The 18,570-nt window shown below is 48.4% G+C and overlaps 4 protein-coding genes across 4 annotated transcripts; all 4 read right to left on the bottom strand.

The window, feature by feature from the left end:
* Window positions 1-481: 481 nt before the first annotated feature.
* Window positions 482-1,498, bottom strand: Pdw03_6177 (FAD synthetase, putative; the record flags this gene model as incomplete). Its single annotated transcript, XM_014680280.1, has 1 exon — window positions 482-1,498. One exon carries the CDS (start codon window positions 1,496-1,498, stop codon window positions 482-484), a length of 1,017 nt encoding a protein of 338 aa, XP_014535766.1.
* Window positions 1,499-4,048: 2,550 nt separating this feature from the next.
* On the bottom strand, window positions 4,049-4,639 carry Pdw03_6176 (Allantoate permease; the record flags this gene model as incomplete). The annotated part of the gene is made up of 2 exons (XM_066101279.1): window positions 4,049-4,334; window positions 4,632-4,639. The coding sequence occupies 2 exons, from the start codon at window positions 4,637-4,639 to the stop codon at window positions 4,049-4,051; spliced, it is 294 nt and encodes a 97-aa protein (XP_065956362.1).
* A 7,778-nt stretch (window positions 4,640-12,417) lies between these two features.
* On the bottom strand, window positions 12,418-13,912 carry Pdw03_6175 (protein kinase; the record flags this gene model as incomplete). Its single annotated transcript, XM_066101278.1, has 6 exons — window positions 12,418-12,453; window positions 12,512-12,580; window positions 12,642-12,884; window positions 12,940-13,280; window positions 13,329-13,651; window positions 13,713-13,912. 6 exons carry the CDS (start codon window positions 13,910-13,912, stop codon window positions 12,418-12,420), a joined length of 1,212 nt encoding a protein of 403 aa, XP_065956361.1.
* Window positions 13,913-17,594: 3,682 nt separating this feature from the next.
* Window positions 17,595-18,365, bottom strand: Pdw03_6174 (Heat shock protein DnaJ, N-terminal; the record flags this gene model as incomplete). The annotated part of the gene is made up of 3 exons (XM_014680286.1): window positions 17,595-18,129; window positions 18,206-18,249; window positions 18,303-18,365. The coding sequence occupies 3 exons, from the start codon at window positions 18,363-18,365 to the stop codon at window positions 17,595-17,597; spliced, it is 642 nt and encodes a 213-aa protein (XP_014535772.1).
* Between the last annotated feature and the right edge of the window lie 205 nt (window positions 18,366-18,570).

Genomic DNA, 18,570 nt, shown 5'->3' with positions numbered 1-18,570 from the left:
AATAATCACCACCTCTCCAGGGTGCACACCAAAATCAAAATGCGCAGCATGTTTTACTATTCGCAGAATGTATTGACGATGTATGGCTCAGCCTTGCTTTTTTTATGATTGTTCCACGATTCATGATTTGATGATTCACGATATGACTTTCGGGGTGTTTTTCTGTTTCTGACCTTTCACGGCATTTTTATACGGCTCTACACGGTATCATTATGGAGTTCGGTTTGCATTTTTCCAGCATATGTGACAGACAAGATGCATGTTTCAAGACTTCGTTCAAAGAACGCCATCGCACCTTGAGGGGTTGCGCAGTCTAATATGTATTGTTTAAGACCAAAAATACCTCCTAGGGCCACGTAAGTTTCCATGTTCAAATCTAAAGCGTGAGCACAACTGTCACGTGCAAAGCAATCTATCTGAAAAGGCCAATGAGATTCGAATCTCAATCCATGCACAGGTATGCAAATCCACAGTATTCAAATCAATTACGCCCAAGTCTCTCCTCCAGATCCTCAGTGAGTTGATAAGCAGGAAGGTACTGTCCATCAGCCTGTGCCCCAGTCCGCAATCTCGGATTAGGATGGGTATCAGACGTTCCGCCAAGACTGGTATATCCTTCATCATAAAGCAAACAATATTTCAAATCCAGATGACGAATAAACGCCCAAATCTCCGCATAATGCCAATCAATCACGGGATGCACGCGCACAAAATCAGGCCAACCCCCATCCGTCCGATCAAAGTGCGTCAGTTGCGCACCGTGCGGATCCGTCCGACGCGTACCAACAAATATTGCCCGGATCCCAGGTTGGCGCGCCAGATAATCCTCAAAGCTAGAGCGGAGCGTCGAATCCGGCGGTGCAGTCGTGTACTTTGTTATGGCGAGATGATAAGCTTCAGCAGAGGAAACAACAAAGTCTTCGACCGCATCGAAGGGATCAGGCGGGAGCGCATAGATCGCCGGGATGACTGTCGCGGCGGCTATCTGGGCCTCGGCCTCGAGGTCTGCGGGGGAGGGGTTTGTATCATTTACGCTTGCGGTGGTGGGGTGTGAGTCATTGCGGACGCGAGATGGATGCAACCCGGCCAGAAACAGAATTAGCAAGACTAGACAGTCCTTGCCGCCGTTGTAGGAGACGGAGAGTTCCGAGAGCTTGTATTGCTGCAGCGCCGTGCTGACTACTTCTAGCGAGATGCGCGTTTGTCGCTGCACGGAGGCTAGCAGCGTGTCCGGGGCGTGAGATTCGCTTAGGAAGGCTTGAACGCGGGCATGAATGCGCGCGATCACAGTGGGGAGAGGAGGGATCGTTTCGTCGCTGGTTGAGTCATTGGGGGGTTGTTTTTTGGTGTGGGCTGTTCCATTCTGGTTCGACTCGGCTTCTTGGTTGGAAGGGCTTGATGCTCTCAATGGCTCGGATGTTGTTGGTGACAGTAGTGGAAATGGCTTAAGATGATCCTGCGGCCGGTAAGCCGCGTTCTTTGCAGTCGGTTCAGTCATGTTTGTGGCGGAGTGAGGGTTGACACAGCGTGGTTCGGGGCGGGGTGTGGGTTTCTTGGGGAGACACAACTTAATCCACTGCGGGGCAACGAATGTCGAATGTGCACATGCACATGTCTATGTATATCTATCTAGATACCTAGACAGTTGAAGTGAGCCGGATTTGACAAATTTAGAACCCTCTTGGAACCCCCGCGTCTCCCCGCAGTTCCTCGGTAGAACTCGGTAGATTCTCGTGGATTATGGATACAGCGGATATGTGCGCATGCATCATTCTTAATACAATTTACTGAAGAAATCTTTAAATGTTTAATTGCGGCCGTGGCCGTGACAATCCATCTAGATTAGTAGCTAGGCTAGTAGCTAGGTTAGCAGTCTATTTATCGAATCAGGACGCAGGTCAGCGGAGCTCTGTGCCCAGAGGTCATCGGTCTGGTGTAATCCCGCAGACAAGTCAGGCCACTAACGTATTTCACTACCGAGCTAGACACCCCCCACCAACTTGTTAATTTAATACATATTCATCTCAACCAAAACTCCATCAAATTAAATATAGCAAAACCATCCATGTAGCCAGGCATCTAGCAATCTTGTCAGGGTGCGGGCTGGCAGGACGGTATGATAGGAGATGACTGGCAGGGACAGGTCGTAACAGATCAGATTCTCATTGACAGGTACAGGCACAGGCAGGGGCAGGCTAATATACAAGACGTAGCTCGAAGAGCTACAACAGGATCTAGAACTGAAGTTCAAGATAAACAGGTCGGAGATCACGTGCCGTGATCTTCCTCTAACTAAGCATCACGGTTCGCACCGTGACAGTACCCCCTCCCTTAGAGCCGAGCTCCGTCGAGGCGAGGCTTGTGCGGGTATCTTCGGTGGAAGTTCCGTACGATCTCGCGGGCGTGGTCCAGGTATTCAGCAGGCTCTTCAGTGGGTTCGTCGTAACCAATCCATTTGACGGTGTACTTCAGACGCGGGCCTCCTCGGCCTCGTCGTTCCCAGCGGGAATCTAGGATGTCTTCAACTTCCCATTCTTCCAGTCCTTCGACTTCGACAGGCGGTGCGGGTTCAGTAACTTGTCCATTTACCGGGTTCGTGGCGGCAGGCTGTAGCAGGCTGACGTTAAACACAGGGTGGATCTTCATACTAGCAGGCAGTTCGAGCTTGTAAGCGTGTGCACTTATAGCTTCTAGGACCTTAAAGGGGCCTAGGTTCTTCCAGTCCAGTTTCTTCTGCGGGCGGAGGGTTCGGATATTCCTGGCGTTCAGCCAGACCAGTTGTCCAGGACGGTATCGGCGGGCAGGGGCGCGGTGACGGTTCGTTTGTTCTTCGTATCGGGCTTGTGCGGACAGTATCTCGGCGCGGATGTACTCAGTCAGTTCTTGCATTCGTGTAGCGAACTTTTCCGCGTCTCGGGTCGCAGGGTGACTGGCAGGCTGGGATGGTTCGAACCCGATGCGGGGGTGGAACCCATAGTTCGCGTAGAACGGAGAAACTCGGGTGCTCTCGGAGTAATGAGAGTTTGCAGTGAATTCGGCCAGCGGGAGCCATTCAGACCAGTCATCCTGTAAGTAGGACACATACGCTCGGAGGTATTGTTCCAGTACGGCGTTCGCGCGTTCAGTCTGGCCATCAGTTTCCGGGTGATAAGCGGTTGACAGCAGGTTGGTGATTCGCAGGCGCTTTGTCAGGTGTTTCCAGAATTGGGCCACGAACTGGGGTCCTCGGTCAGATACAACAGTATTCGGCAGGCCGTGCAGTTTCCAGACATGACGGGTGTACAGGCGGGCGACTTCTTCAGCGTTGCAGGTTCCCTTGCAGTGTATGAAGTGCTTCATCTTGGTCAGACGGTCTACCACGACTAGGATGGCGTCGTAACCGTAGCTCAGGGGCAGGTGCGTGATGAAGTCCATGCTGACATCTTGCCAGGCTCTCTCAGGTACGGGCAGTTGTCTCAGGATCCCTTGACGGACTTCTCGGGCGGGGGTGATACGGCGGCAGGTATGGCAGTTCTTGGTCCAGTCGCTCACGTACTGGTATACTCTAGGCCAGTAGTATTCTCGGGACAGCAGTTCATAGGTCTTCGACCGGCCAGGGTGTCCCACGGTGGGCTTGTCATGACACAGGCGCAGTATTTCAGCTTTCAGTTCATCGTTGTCAGGGACGTACAAGCGGTTCCGGTAGTAGAGGTAGTTGCCTCTTCGTTCGCAGTCGGCAAGTGTAATCTCAGGGTGACGGCTAGCGTTCTTGTCTAACGCTTCCAGGATAGATTGTACTACTTTATCTTGGTTGTAGGCTTCCAGCAGTAAATCCTTGATCGTAGATGGTGGTTCGGGCAGGTTGTTCTCGATGAATCGGACTCTTGTTTCAGGAGCAGCGGTGATGGGCGGATCGGCAATGTCGGGCGGAACGGTGATAGTAGGCGGGACTTCAGCGGTAGCAGGCGGTTCTTCTGGCAGGTCTGGCAGTTCAGGTGGAGTGGTTGTAGGCTCCCAGCAGTAAATCCTTGATCGTAGATGGTGGTTCGGGCAGGTTGTTCTCGGCGAATCAGATTCTTCTTTCAGGAGCAGCGGTGATGGGCGAATCGGCAATGTCGGGCGGAACAGTGATAATAGGCGGTTCTTCAGCGGTAGCAGACGGTTCTTCAGTGGTAGCAGGCGGTTCTTCAGTGGTAGCAGGCGGTTCTTCAGCGGTAGCAGGCGGTTCTTCAGCGGTAGCAGGCGGTTCTTCAGCGGTAGCAGGCGGTTCTTCTGGCAGATCTGGCAGTTCAGGTGGAGTGGTTGTAGTGACTCCGTTCACAGGCGGGGTGGTAGCGGTCTGCTCAGGACCGGGTCTACCAGAGTTCAGTTCGGGGGCTTTCGGGGCGGTTCAGACATTTTCAGACAGTCAACTCCTAGGGGTAGGAGCTACGTAGTGTCAGGGTGCGGGCTGGCAGGACGGTATGATAGGAGAGGACTGGTAGGAACAGGTCATAACAGATCAGATTCCCATTGACAGGTACAGGCAGGGGCAGGCTATTATGCAAGACGTAGCTCCCAGAGCTACAACAGGATCTAGAACTGAAGTTCAGATAAACAGGTCAGAGATCACGTGCTGTGATCTTCCTCTAACTAAGCATCACGGTTCGCACCGTGACATGATGCGAGGATGGTAGAATAGAATCTATGGCCCTGGAGGGGGACAGGAGGAGGTTTATGTGTCCGAAAAGACGGAAATATATGGCAGAATATTTTTGTTCGTACAGTATAAGTATTTGTCTTGGCAGAGCTTTCAGGGGTATGAACCTGTGGTGGATAATACAGTTACGAGACAAGGTGCCGTATTGAGCGACAGAAATTGTAGTATCGAGACCGCTACAGGAATATTGATATTCCGGGGCTATTCCTAATGCGTTCTAGTGACTCTTGGAAGAATCACTCCAAGAGTGGAGGCGGTTGCACCGGTTTCGCAACGCACTGTAAAGCCTATAGTCAAGAAATTCATTTTAAGCTGTCCGCCTGGATTTAGTCTTTTCGTTCCTTAGATCCGAGGCTGAGATCCAATAGAAACTCTTGGTGCATAAAGCACAACGGTGCGGGCCTCAAGAGTCGAGTGTCAATCAAATGCTGTGCACATGGGCCTCTATTTCGAATCTATGGTTATTGAAAGGACGCTTCCTTCACAATCCATCTGTGTTCTCTCGCCCGCGAGATCTAATTTGTAAAATTTCTCTCAAATCCTGTGAGTTCTGTATTGTTGTTTCATTATTAGTTGGTCATTCTGACTTAACTTTTTTGTGGTTGCAGGCTGGAAAACCATGCGTCAATTTCGGTATTGCTTTAACAGAATGTGATCCTGTACATTCTGTTCGTGCCATTTGAAATGTATTTGGAATGGGGGGGAGATTGAGGTGAGGAAATTTGGCGGGCGGTGAAACTGTGACCTAACGTTCAATAAACTGGTTATTTGAAGGTGGCGTGCAAAAGGGGTGAAGTATAGCAGGGCTAAAAAGATTGGCTTACTAAGAGCCCTTCCCCGCCTAGATCTACGGTCTGTGCATTTTCCTACTCTCGCACCCGCTGAGAGTGCCACAAGACCAAAACAGGCACCACAGTGTCTCAGACGTTATCCCTCTCAGCCACCGCTATTTCCTGCCAGTATTATGCCGCGCCAAAAATTCCATTCAATTATTCAAATTCCAGGATGGATCAAAATCAATTTCACCATTTCTTCACAGATATCCTTTCTTGAACCCTATTCTAAAGTATCTCCTATTGCCTTTGTAGACTTCTGAAAGATGGAAAGTGGTTGGAGCAAAGTAAGGCTAGTAGGACTACAGCGTTGGGCCGGATTATGATAAGCTTGGGGGTGGGTGTGACGATTCTTTTCAGCCGTGAGGAGGGGCTCGGGATATTAGTTCAGCCGAAAGCCGATATGATGTGAATTAACCTACCATCTCGACAGTTTAATCACAATCTCAACCTCCCTTCTCCCAGAACTTGCCAGTGTTGCGATCTTTGTTCCTTGAATACACCCGGATCATTAGCTTCATGCGTTCATTTGCCCATAAATGGTCTGGCGTTCATAAGCACCGAAATCCCTGGATATCTTTTATTCAAATTGGTCTGTCTAGCACTCCACTGGACTCATAACGGCAGTGCCTTGGACTCAACTACATAGTCTGAGTCTGACATGGATGATGCCGTTCGTCCAAGCAAAGCAAATTTTGATCGTATCCTTTCCGAAAGCTATGATGAATGGTCGTCCCACCTGACAAATGCTCATAAAAAATCTCGTCTCCCACCTTCTTCCATCGAACTTAAATCGCTTCTCGAGAGAACACCGTCTTTCCTTGGATATGGATTGGTTTCCAAAGACACTGAGCTGTCCTTTAGTTGTGTAGAAAGGGAATCGAGCAGGGGACAGTCTGGTCTCCTCATTTCTGGACATTCGACCTGGACTACTTCACATGGGGACTGTTGTCTCGAACCGAAAACAATGTCTTTGGATATTCTGCTGGCTGTTCCAAACCCATTGACAGTGGAGATATCAAATTCCGCCCCCCTGCAAGAATGGCCTGGTGTTGGCATCTCAAATCATGACGAGGGAAATTATATTAGCATTTTGTTCTTTGCGTGGGCTTACATCCTTTCTGCGCGATGGGCAGAATCACTGAAGCACGCTTCGGGACACCAATGCAGTATCAACTTCACGCACAAGGCCAGTCAGCTTGCAACAGGTTCCAGACACCATGATACAGTCGAAATTGATATAGGACACGACGTTGAAGCTGCTGAAGTAGCTTGGTGGGGGGCTATATTGCACTCTGGCGGCGGCTGGGAAATAACTACAGATTACAAAAACAAAACATATTGCTCACCTTGGTCTGTTATTCTTTCCGATAAAGCCAAAATCGGGATAGCAGGAGGTTATCCAATCTCCAAGGAAGGACCGCCGTCATCTAGTGCTGCTTTGGAATATCTCGCCAGGTTTTGCTCTCGTCACCGACTTTACGGACAGTGTTCCGTGGCCCTAGTTGCTGCGCTTTACATTCCATTGCTCAGCGGGGATTCCATTTCGCTTCCTGTCCCGAAACCAGCCTTGCACTATGGGCCATCGTCTCTGTCACAAAAATCATCAAATGTAGTGAAAGAATACTCGGAATCTCTTTCCCGTTATATGATGCTGAGTTGTAATGTGTGGGGCATGCGATCTTTACTTTCCAGTACCTTCTTCAACGGAGAGGTTGAATGCAATCTTGTTAGCGCCTGGCTCAATCCTATCTTTGCAATAACAAACTCTTTGGTCCAGGACGAGAAGCCTCTTACCCTCGCCAAAGTCCTTGGATATCGGCAGCCCAGATTAGCTAGCCTTTGGCTCGGTGCGAATGTGGTGGGACTAGCAAACCCTACAATACAAAATATCCGGATCGGGCTTACAGCCACGGAATTCAATGCAGCGGCTTGGACAGGAACGCACCAATCTTTCATTACTGTGGAACCTGGCAGTAATGACGGTCAAATGATCCGCAGGGAAGACGAGTGTCGTTTGCTATTTATCACAGCCTGTGATGGATATGCTAGACCACCCATTCATCCGTGGAAACCGTTTGGAGAAACTCGGCTTCTTGATACTGAACTTGCAGTACAGCAACATGCCGCTTGCCGCTGTCACTGTTTGAAGTACAAAACTTGGAACTGGAATCTAACAAATGGAGAAACACTCGAAGACCCCGGCATATCTCCGATGGAATTTAGTGGAGAATTTCTAACACAGAGACATAAGGAAAACTACTACCCGATACAAAATGGCTTAACCCTATTTTCCCAGGTAGCTTCGGAGGCTGCAACTCGCGGGATTTTTGGTTGGCTTAGATCCACAGGGTACCCAGCAAATGAAAAACCTTTATATCGGCATTCCTGGATCGACATTGAAAGCTCCGATGACGACGATGTTGATATCAATTCAGATAGCGGTCAAGAGGATGGTTGTCAATCGTTTGTCAGTCAATGGCTTAGCCGTGTGAACTCAAGTGTCTAGATTGTCAGATCAATCCACTCTTCAAAGCCGTCAGGCCCACCAGCGGGGTGAGCCTCGCATTTCGAGCAAATGGCCCATTTCCCGGAAATTCCGTGGTCGCCCGTTTGACAAATTTTCCATTGTTTCCGACAACCCGCTTCTTTGCATGTGTACTGTCAGGGTGCGGGCTGGCAGGACGGTATGATAGGAGATGACTGGTAGGAACAGGTCGTAACAGATCAGATTCCCATTGACAGGTACAGGCAGGGGCAGGCTATTATACAAGACGTAGCTCGAAGAGCTACAACAGGATCTAGAACCGAAGTTCAGATAAACAGGTCGGAGATCACGTGCCGTGATCTTCCTCTTACTAAGCATCACGGTTCACACCGTGACATGTACCTGTTGTGTGCATCATTCCAGTGGTTGCACTTTGCATTCCTGCAGGAGCCGGCTTGACCAGAACTTGCTGTCATTGCGATAAAAGCTATCGAAGGAGACGGCTTAAAGTGCCTTTTGGTTAGTACTATCCGATATTGCATGTCTCCACTTCATACCTGTTAATTTCACTGCCGATTTTGGGCCTCAAAAGAAAGAATGTGTGGTAGATATATGTAATTGAATGTATCCAAAGATATTGGGTGCTGAAACGTATGTCATTATACAAAAATCTGTGCTCAAAGGTACGTAGTCCATGGTGTAGCTGTCCATTTATCATTCCAGTCGCTCAACCCGAGCGTAAAGGCCCGTGCGTCCCTACGACCAATCTATGTATGTAATTTCTTGAAGTGTCACATCACAAGCGCTGAGGTGATCCAGGTAGTGCTAAAACAATAATAGAGCAGGTAAGCGCTAAGAAACAGCCTATCATTCACAATTGGGAGGGGGAATGTGCTTTGGCACATGCATGAAATCAAATTATAGCCCATCTCGGACATGGACATGGCTGGACACTAAGCGTATCGCTGGTCACGATGAAGGATGCTGGGCGCGTCTGAGATTAAGATGGGTAAGGACAAGCTAGGCTGTAGTTTCCCGCTACATACCAAAAGCTCACAATACACACACACAATTCATTAACGCCCGGCGGCTGAGCCGAAAGGGCAACTATCGCTAAACTACTATACATGTCATAGCACATACAATTCTGTGGCTCATTGGAGCCCATACACAAGACCTTGGCGCATTTGTCATTCTCAGCATGCAGTGTCGCAGCGGATGCTCGTGGATTAGTAATGCGGTTAGTAGACTGGCTTGAAGGCGTTTCTCCAAGTGTTCAACATCCTATCTTCGGCAGTTGAAGCGCGTCCACCGTGGGTAGCACGAGGTGGTTGGTGGGTTAGGCTAGAGTGAGAGGAGAGTGAAAGGGGTGATTTATGCTCGTCGGCATGGTTAGGTGGCCTCGAGTCGGCCTGTCGCGATGGCAAATCGTATTGAGGCCCGTACTGCCTCTAGGTTTGGCGTCCACTTTTGGGATCTTAACGAGGTCTTTGGGTACCACCGTCTGCCCCTTGATCGTGAATGGCGAATGGTCCGATTTACGCATCTTGGGAGCAAAGTGTATGATGGCCGTCTTGTCGGCCTCGAATGTCGCTCCGCTTCTCTTTTCCCAATTGAGCGCCTCGTTGACAATGGTTTCAATTCCTTCCCGGTTACTCTGCGCGGTGGGCCCAGTCACCCATGCGGTAAAATCATCCACAAAAGCGACTGCTCCTCCTTGACTGTCGATCTGTCTTTGCACGAGGTCTGCGTTGTAGAACAGAAATAGAATCGGAGACAGGGGCGAGCCCTGCGGCAGTCCAGCTTGCGGCAGGCTTTGAGTCTCAGATAATTGCCCATTGATCAGCATCTTCGCCGTTCGTTCCGAGCAGAAGGCCTCGACCCAACGAAGCAACACCTCTGGTATGCCTCGGGCTTTCATCCTCTGGATCAGTCGTTCTTTGCATACTCCGTTGTAGGCTCCCTTGACGTCGAAGCTGATCAAGCTCAGCACTCGTCGGCCACGCCATGCCGCATAGATCTGCTCCTGCAGGAACAGCAAGGCTTGCTCTGCGGAACGCTGCTTCCGGGCCCCAAAATGGCTCGTCGGGAGCAGCCCATGCGTCTCCACCGCGTGTGAGATTCTTTCTGCAACCACTGATTCCAGTACCTTTCCGAGTGTCGCAAGGAGTGAGATGGGCCTCCATGCCTTTGCAATGGTGTAGTCACCTTTATTCGGCTTCTTGAGCGGTATGATCTTCGCGTGTCTCCTCTGTCTTGGCAGTGTGCCCTCTTGCAGTGAGGCTCGAAAGAGGTCGAGGACCCGGTGCTTGACTGTGGGCCAGGTCATCTTCCACACGATCGCCGGTAGGCCGTCTTCACCGGGCGCCTTCCACGACTTGGCCGCTGACAGTTGCCGCTCTATCTCCTCCATAGTGACAGCTGGCATGTCTATAGGCGCTCTCTGTGGTCTCACTCCTTCCTCGTCGATGTTCTCTGGCAAAGACGGGAAGAACTTGGATATCAGCTCTCCGCTTGCTCCTTGTGATCGTTCGTAGTAGTTCCATCGGCTCTGAGGAGCTGCGGAATCTTCCCGAACGCGGCATCGTCTCCCGACTTGAGGTACTTGGCGGCTTTCCAGATGTTGTCATTGTCTGCGAGAAACTCGTTCCAGTGCTTCTTCTTTTGTTTGCGAATGGCATCGTGGTATTGTTGGGCCGCGTCCTGCGCCATCTTTTCGAGCCGGGGCACTTTTCGCCGGGCCCGTCGCTCGGAGCGAGCAAGGTTTCTCCAGTACGTGTATATATGACGGAGTTGAGTGAGGTCACCTGTCCACCATCGCTTCGCATGTGGTGATGGTTTCGCCCTCGGGGTCAAAGCGTGCACCGCTTCGGAAACCGCTGACATGAGTCGGTCGGTTTTCTGCTGCACCGTGCCCTCCGACGGAAGGGAGACTAGAGCCTTCTGAATTCGGGCGTTAATCTCCTTCCATGGTGCATTCTTCAGTAAAAGACGCTCATGGTGCTTTGGGCTCGACCACTGGGCGTCGAACACGGACTCAATGGCGCAGTGATCAGAGCCGTGGTCCGTCTCGAGTAAAGCGCATTTTGTCATGGAATCCGACAGATTTTCTGAAGCTAGGACGAGATCAATGGTAGACTCGCAGTCTCCACTTTGTCCGCCGCCGTGCCATGTCTTGGTGCCGCGTTTAAGCAGGCTACTGAGCGTACAGTAGAATTCGAAATTAGTTTTAACCCAACACTCTTGCGATTTGATTCGCGAACCCTAATCTGAAACACGCTAGTGCACATTTGGAATAGTGGTAGATCCATGATTTCCAAGAATAGACATTGTATTTTACATGACGCAGGTAGGACCCTGCCTTGTGTATATTACTCGTAAATGCCAAACAATGGTAATTCTCTGCCATATCGCCCACCTTTAAGTAGGAGACATCTTTACCCGTCTATCTCTCTTGAATGTCATAATTGACCTCACAAAATGGCTCCGAGACTTCCACCATCCAAGCTGCATCTCATCCGCGACATGATAGAGAACCAGTCACTTGGCACATCTAAAATGGCCGAAGAAGCAGAATGCAGCCAGGCTACGATTATAAATATTCGCGCAAACTTGCGGCAATTTGGAAGTGTGCATGCACCCCCAACTCGAATAGGACGGAAACGGACTGTAACACCACTGATGATCGAAGCCCTCTGCGAACACCTGTCTGAAAAGCCCGGTTTATACCTCGATGAGATGGCTGTTTCCTCTGGGATGAATTCCGCACCCTAGTCACAACCTCCAGCATCAGACGAGCCCTTGTTGCCAAAGGTTGGTCTAAAAAGAGCACTCGGCAGCAAGCGAGGGAGCGAAATGCCGATTTGCGAGAATGGTATCTGCATAATTTATCGGATTTTCAGTCGTATCAGCTGGTTTACGTAGATGAATCCGGATGTGATAAAAGGGTTGGGTTCAGGCGCACAGGCTGGTCACCACTTGGTGTGTCCCCTATGCAAGTATCACAATTTCACCGCGACCAGCGATATCAGATACTGCCTGCGTATTCCCAGGATGGAATCGTTTTCTCGCGTGTCTTCCGCGGGTCCACAGATGCCACCGTGTTCGAGGACTTCATAGCGCAGCTTCTTCAGCACTGCGGAAGATGGCCCGAACCTAAATCCGTTCTGGTTATGGACAACGCCTCGTTTCATTATTCAGAGCGGATGACGCAGATGTGTGTGGATGCAGGGGTAAAATTGGTCTATCTGCCACCCTACTCGCCGGACTTGAATCCGATTGAAGAGTTTTTCGCTGAGCTCAAAGCCTTTATTAAAACGGAACTGGAGTTATTATGAAGTAGACCCCGATCAAGGCTTTGATGCCTTTCTTGGATGGTGTATTGATGTGGTCGGTGCAAAAGAAGAGAGTGCTAGAGGTCATTTTCGGCACGCAGGCTTGAAAATCGAAGAAGTCTCAGAAAATTGTTAGGTATGTACAGTACAATTGAATGAAGACAAATTTCACACGCACCTTCATGGTGTAATGACTATTTGTCATGGGGTCACTCATTAAACCAAGGGTCATCAAGAACTTGTCTCGCTGACGCTCTTGCAGACGGCTCAAAATGCAATAATCTTCCAACGATTTGTCCCAGCCTCACTATGTCCTCTCGTGTGAGATCGGGACTCAGCGGGCCATCAAAGTATACTTCTTCCAGCCATTCCTGCAAGTTGGGCCCGGTGCTTTCTGTGGCCATGACGTCCCCTGTGTTCATCGTATTCCATTTATCTTGCCATCTTTCAGGTATTTCATCAGTTGCCATCTCTCGCATTTGGCCAACAAGGATTGTGGGTGTTATTAAGAATGTGTCGAAAGGTGGCTGGCCCACGAACAGTTCAAAGAGCTGCCAACCTATTAGCTTGGGGTTTTATGGATTACCCGAGTATGATTTCACCCACCATGCAGCCCATGCTCCACAAATCAACACGATAATCAATGTGATCTTGAAATATAACTTCCGGTGCCCGAAGAGATAAAGGTGTGTGTAGTGTTTTAGGGGGAGCAGTGTGCAAGAATGACTCTCCGAAGTCGATTATTTTGACATCCTGAGCCAGATTCCAAGAGTGATTCTCGTATGAGGCAGGTTTCACAACATATTCGGGCACGCCGGCTTCCAGGCATTTCCCGTCGCGTTTTTGGACATAGCCAACTTCTGGTTTTCCTAGCATCTCGATAAACCGTTCTTCTGTTAAATCGTCTATGTAAGGCATAGCGAAGGCCAAATTGCGGGTATGCAGATCTATACCAGGTGAGCACTGTCCAAAGTATTTCCAAGAAAGTGATTTACCTCCATGCCCAATCTTTCGTTGGTGCAAACTATCGAGTCCGATCAAACATTGCTTTGCAATGATTTTGGCGAGCTTGCCAGGAAGTCTTCCATCTGAAAAATTTGCATCAATTATATCTGGAACGTTGGGACCTAGAAGCTCATAAACTAGGCATTTATGAGATCCATTTGAGCCCTTTAGATCGAAGTCATCGAGCATGTGTACCGTATGCTTCGGACGAGGGTGATGAGATGCAAGCACTTTCAAAGTTTGGAGCTCTCGTGTGTCCCCATTATATTCAGTTTCTGCAACAGAAATTTTGACAGCAACATACGTCTGTTCCCTGTAAACAAGCAGCTTTTCCGTTAGCTAGAACTACCGCGAGCCACACCAGCTTGTACAACCTTTGATCTCTCGCCGCCCAAACTGTCGAGTAGCCTCCCCACCCTAGTTTATGTAACACCTTATACCTTCCAGCTTTCAAGCATTCCCACAAAGTGACTGGGTGGTAACCGCCTTGTCGATAGCGATGAAGTGGCTCAGCGTCAATGGTAGAAATATAGAGGTGCTGGTCCATCTGACTCCTGTTTGGATGGGTAGACATTGTCCTGGTGGTAATGCAAAGCGGTGAGATGCTTCTCAAGGGGATAGTACGGCTCAATTTTATGCATGGGATAGCCATTAGATAAAACCGCAGTTTTCCGTGCGCATTGTGTTGGGCATTGTGGTTAATCAGTCCAGATTATGTGATCGGATGTCCTACGCGCCCGGGAAAATGATGATGTGGCAACAACCTGCATACAACAGCCAATAACATGGTCTAAAAAAAGCCCAGTAACTTCCCGGCGGCAAATGATTGGTCGCTGGTACACGACCAAAATAAATAATCGGGCGCTTATGCATCCTCACAATATCACACTACTACTACTCATTGGAGCACATTGTCAGATCTAAAAAAACCTCATGCAACATGGCTGTCCAAAAGCAGAGTTACACCATCTTAAGAAGAACATATAAACGAACATCCTACTTCTCTCCTAAGCCGTGTCTACGTCTAAAAAAATTACTACTCGTTGCTATTCTCTCAAAACTACCTTTATCTAAACGAAACTTGGAGCCCACTGATTGACTATGTCTCCTATTCCTCGGCATGCTGTAAAGCTCACACAGAGAATCCGCAATCCTACTCTGCGTAATCTCACCCTAAGTCTCATCGAAGAGGCTTCTCAGAAGCCTGACCTAGCCCACTTCACTATCGCCATCCTCAAGTAAATCCAATCTATATATTATGTGCAACAGAAGTTGCTATCTTCCAAAAATCTTACCATTGCAGGAATCCATCGCACACGAGCCATACCGATCTCACTTCGCACGCCACAGCTTTGTTTGCAACCGAGGAACAATTCAAAAACAACAAGGCTCAAACAGCTCATATCTACTACGATGAACAGGGACAGTATACTGGTCATATTCTATATCAGGAAAGAGGGAACAAGTCGTCGGATGAGTGAATCATTTAGGTTGATGCTTGGAATACATGTAATGGTGGCCACGTTACGTTGAGAGTGAGAAATATAGTACATATCTATGAGGCTTGGGACCGCCGCCTAGAGTACTGGAGCTTGTTTTTTGTATCTCCCATTCTGTGTAAATTTGGCGCATAAACAGTACGTCCCGAAACTGGTGCAACCGCCTACACTCTCCGGGAGATTCCCCGGCCCCACTGCCGAGCCACGCTGGATCATGTTAGGGGGAAATCACGGAATATCAATTCATGCAACGACCTCAATACCATATTTTTAATATAGTCCCTTGTCTCCTGAGTCGTAACTGTATTCGAGATCCAACGAACTAGAACTTTCCAGGGAAATGCAATAAGATTAAACACAACAGAGCTGGTGATCACCACTAGAATTGGGCAAGCTCTCACTCCATTCTGCCAACCAACTTCAATCCGATGCCTGAAACAGATGCATGGATCTTACATACTAATAAACACACTCAATCTTGATGAGCTTTTCGGACTCAAGAACATCCTCGAGTAAGCTCCCGATGTCATCCTGTGGGTAGCCCAGGACATCATACACAGTGTTCCCTTTCCGAACGCTCAGAGATTTCATGGGCCAGATTGGGTTACCCGGGATCTCACTTATAGACAAAACCTGCGCCACAACCCGTTGAATATTTTGACGGGTTGGACTTTCTATATATCTCAGAGCGCCCATAGGCCTTTTGAATGGATATTGAATATCCAAGAGTATTGAAAAACCCCTCACAAGAGCGTGTGAAGAAACTGAAGTCGAAGGAGTGAGGTTATTTTTAGAAACCTCCAAGGCGGTTTCTGTCAGATTTCCACTCCGTTGTTGAGGTGTGGCAATATTGGTTGATTCTTTTGTCCATTTTAGTACCACTTCCATTGTTGTCAAATGCTACCAGGTTTGGTGTTTTCATACCTTCAACATCTGCATGGCCATGCTCCACTTCAAGGATTTCCTGCTCTCCTTGCTCGGGCTCTTCCTCTGGGAGGGGCATGTCAACAATACATTGCTGTCTTCTGATACCTCTATATTGTTTGACCCTAGCGTAAGTTGTAGTTGCATAGGCACAGCTATGTGGCACAGTGCTAAATGCTCATAATGCAAATCATAGCCGCAGTCAGTAGAGAACTCCGTAAGACGCTTACATGACATGTGATGCCTGAGGCATCCAACATTTAGTGATATAAAAATAATTATTATTCTAATTCTCTATAAGAAATATACTAGAGTGAGAGAGGTGAAGTAGAATCCATAAGTAGTATTTTACTTATAGAAAATAGTAGGATTTACCACTAACTTAAATATATCTGTCAAACCTCAAATACGGCCTCCCTAGGCCATAAACAGGCACCTTGGTTTTTGTTATGGTCTAGTGGAAAAGTACGCTGTATTTCGTTCAACAATATCTTTAAACTATTATAGTACAATTTAACAAGTTATTAAAAACACTACACAACATTGTATATTTTGATTTAAAATATATTCTAAGTCGATATATATTTACAAGTTTCTTAAATACTTAGATATTTCAGTAAATTTTATACATACTGTCAGGGTGCGGGCTGGCAGGACGGTATGATAGGAGATGACTGGTAGGAACAGGTCATAACAGATCAGATTCCCATTGACAGGTACAGGCAGGGGCAGGCTATTATACAAGACGTAGCTCGAAGAGCTACAACAGGATCTAGAACTGAAGTTCAAGATAAACAGGTCGGAGATCACGTGCGGTGATCTTCCTCTTACTAAGCATCACGGTTCGCACCGTGACACATACTATAGATTAAAACCGCGATTTTATATAGGGTTGGCAAAATAGGCATAAACAGTTTTTTTTTATATAAAGTCAGCGAGTTATACGTCCATTTTAGGTGACTTTATATAACAGTGGGCATAGTGGGTATACCCGGGATAGGCATGCCCGTGGGCCGTGGGCGTTATAGACGGGCACTCAAAAACAGCTTCGGATCAGCTGGTTTAGTACTATTTGTACCTAACCGAGTGATTTCAAAGCTAAATATTCGACTTCGAACACCTACCCCCCCTCTAAGCCGGGGGAGCGAATTAAGCCGGAATTTTACCCCCAAGAACTCTATTTACAGAGAAAGATCTACGTCGGCAGGCTTCGTCGACTAAAGCTTTACTTCGTATAAGATCTCGAAGCCCGCCTAGCCTATTAGATCGTGCATTAAACCAGCTTGTAAAAGGCTTCCGTCTTATAATGCAAGGTGCTATCTTACTCGCCTAAGAAGTTAAGGAATCACGCGCCGCCAATGAGAAGCAGAAGTAAAAGCGTACTCGATCTCAAAGGCAGATCCCTACTGAAAAAGGCCTCTTAGTTGATTTCTCGGCCAGTGATAGTAGATGGAGCACCTCCCCCCGATGCCGGTATTCACAAGGCACCGGCTTTAGAACCACGTATACGGGCTACATCAAGGGGTAGTGGTTGCAGAGAAACCGGGCATAGATTTAATAGATGCCCTGCTAGATAGATCATTTTGGTGTATTTAATTTAATGGAGTTTTCGTTGAGATATTTAAATTTAAAATTAATGCAATTGGGTGGGTGGCCGGTTCGCCTGTGTGGCCGGCTCGCCCGTGAAATACGTTACCTCGATTCTCTCTTATTACTACTCCTCTTACTAATCTCCTTAAAGGAATAAAGAATAGAAGAAAACCTAGCATATTTATACAAGCAGATCCCCAAACGCCAGCAACGCTCAGAAGGGGAAAGAAAAGAAAAGTTAAATCAGCCCAACACCTTCATCTTCTTCTTTTTCTTCTTCTCGTCACCACCAGGTTTGCGCCCCTTCTGGAAATCCCGCCAGCTACCAATGCGCTCTTCCCGTGTATCCTCCCACTTCTTGTCATTGTCACGCTTCCGCTTGCGCGCCTCAAGCTCTTCCTCTTCCTTGCGTTGCTCACGACCTTCCTCCTGCAAGCGCGCCTTGAGCTGTCGCCGGCGTCGCGCTTCTTCTTCCAATAGTACTGAAACCGTCTTCTTCCGCCACTCGACCTTAAACTCTTCGGTCTTCAGCTCGGGGGAGTCGAGTGTGTACTTGTGTTCGCGGATCAACAGGCGGCGCGCGTCGGAGATACATTCGTCCAGGTATTCGCGTTGCTTCTCATCTAGAAGAGCGGTCTGTGCTTTCTTGAGTCGATCAAATGCATCTGGAGCAGCGGGGTTCTTGGTCTTGTCTGGGTGGATCAGCAGTGAGATCTTCCGGTATTGGACCTTGATGTCTTTTTCTGTAACACCAGGTTGGAGATCCAGGACGGCGTAGCTGTAATGGGTTAATATATAAAGAAGATGAAAAGTGTCAGGAATTTAATGAATGGCTAAAGGCGGATTGGACTTACGAATCGAGGCTGAATGCCTTGCGAATGCGGTCGATCTCGACATCCTGTGTCGCGTGTCAGTCGGAGTATAGATATATACCTTGTAGAGGTGAAATACCTTGCTATACTCGGAGGCCTCTTTCTCAAGAGATTCGAGGAAATCCTGGTCGTCGTCCGACATATCTGCCACGGAATCTTTTGATATAGAATCGTTCCTGGCGCTCTTGAGGCTCAGACCTGAAACAAGATAAGACTGCGGCCTTATCGTTCGCTGAGTCAGCACAACGCGCGCATAGGTCAAGGACCTTGGTTGGTTCCTCACCGCTTTCCCTACCGCCTTCGTTTTTCGTTCCCGAAGAAGAAAAAAAAGATGTTTTCACCGCCCG

This window comes from Penicillium digitatum, chromosome 2, assembly GCF_016767815.1.
Source record: "Penicillium digitatum chromosome 2, complete sequence".
Lineage (NCBI taxonomy): Eukaryota > Fungi > Ascomycota > Eurotiomycetes > Eurotiales > Aspergillaceae > Penicillium > Penicillium digitatum.
This window is presented reverse-complemented; position numbering and strand designations above follow the sequence as displayed.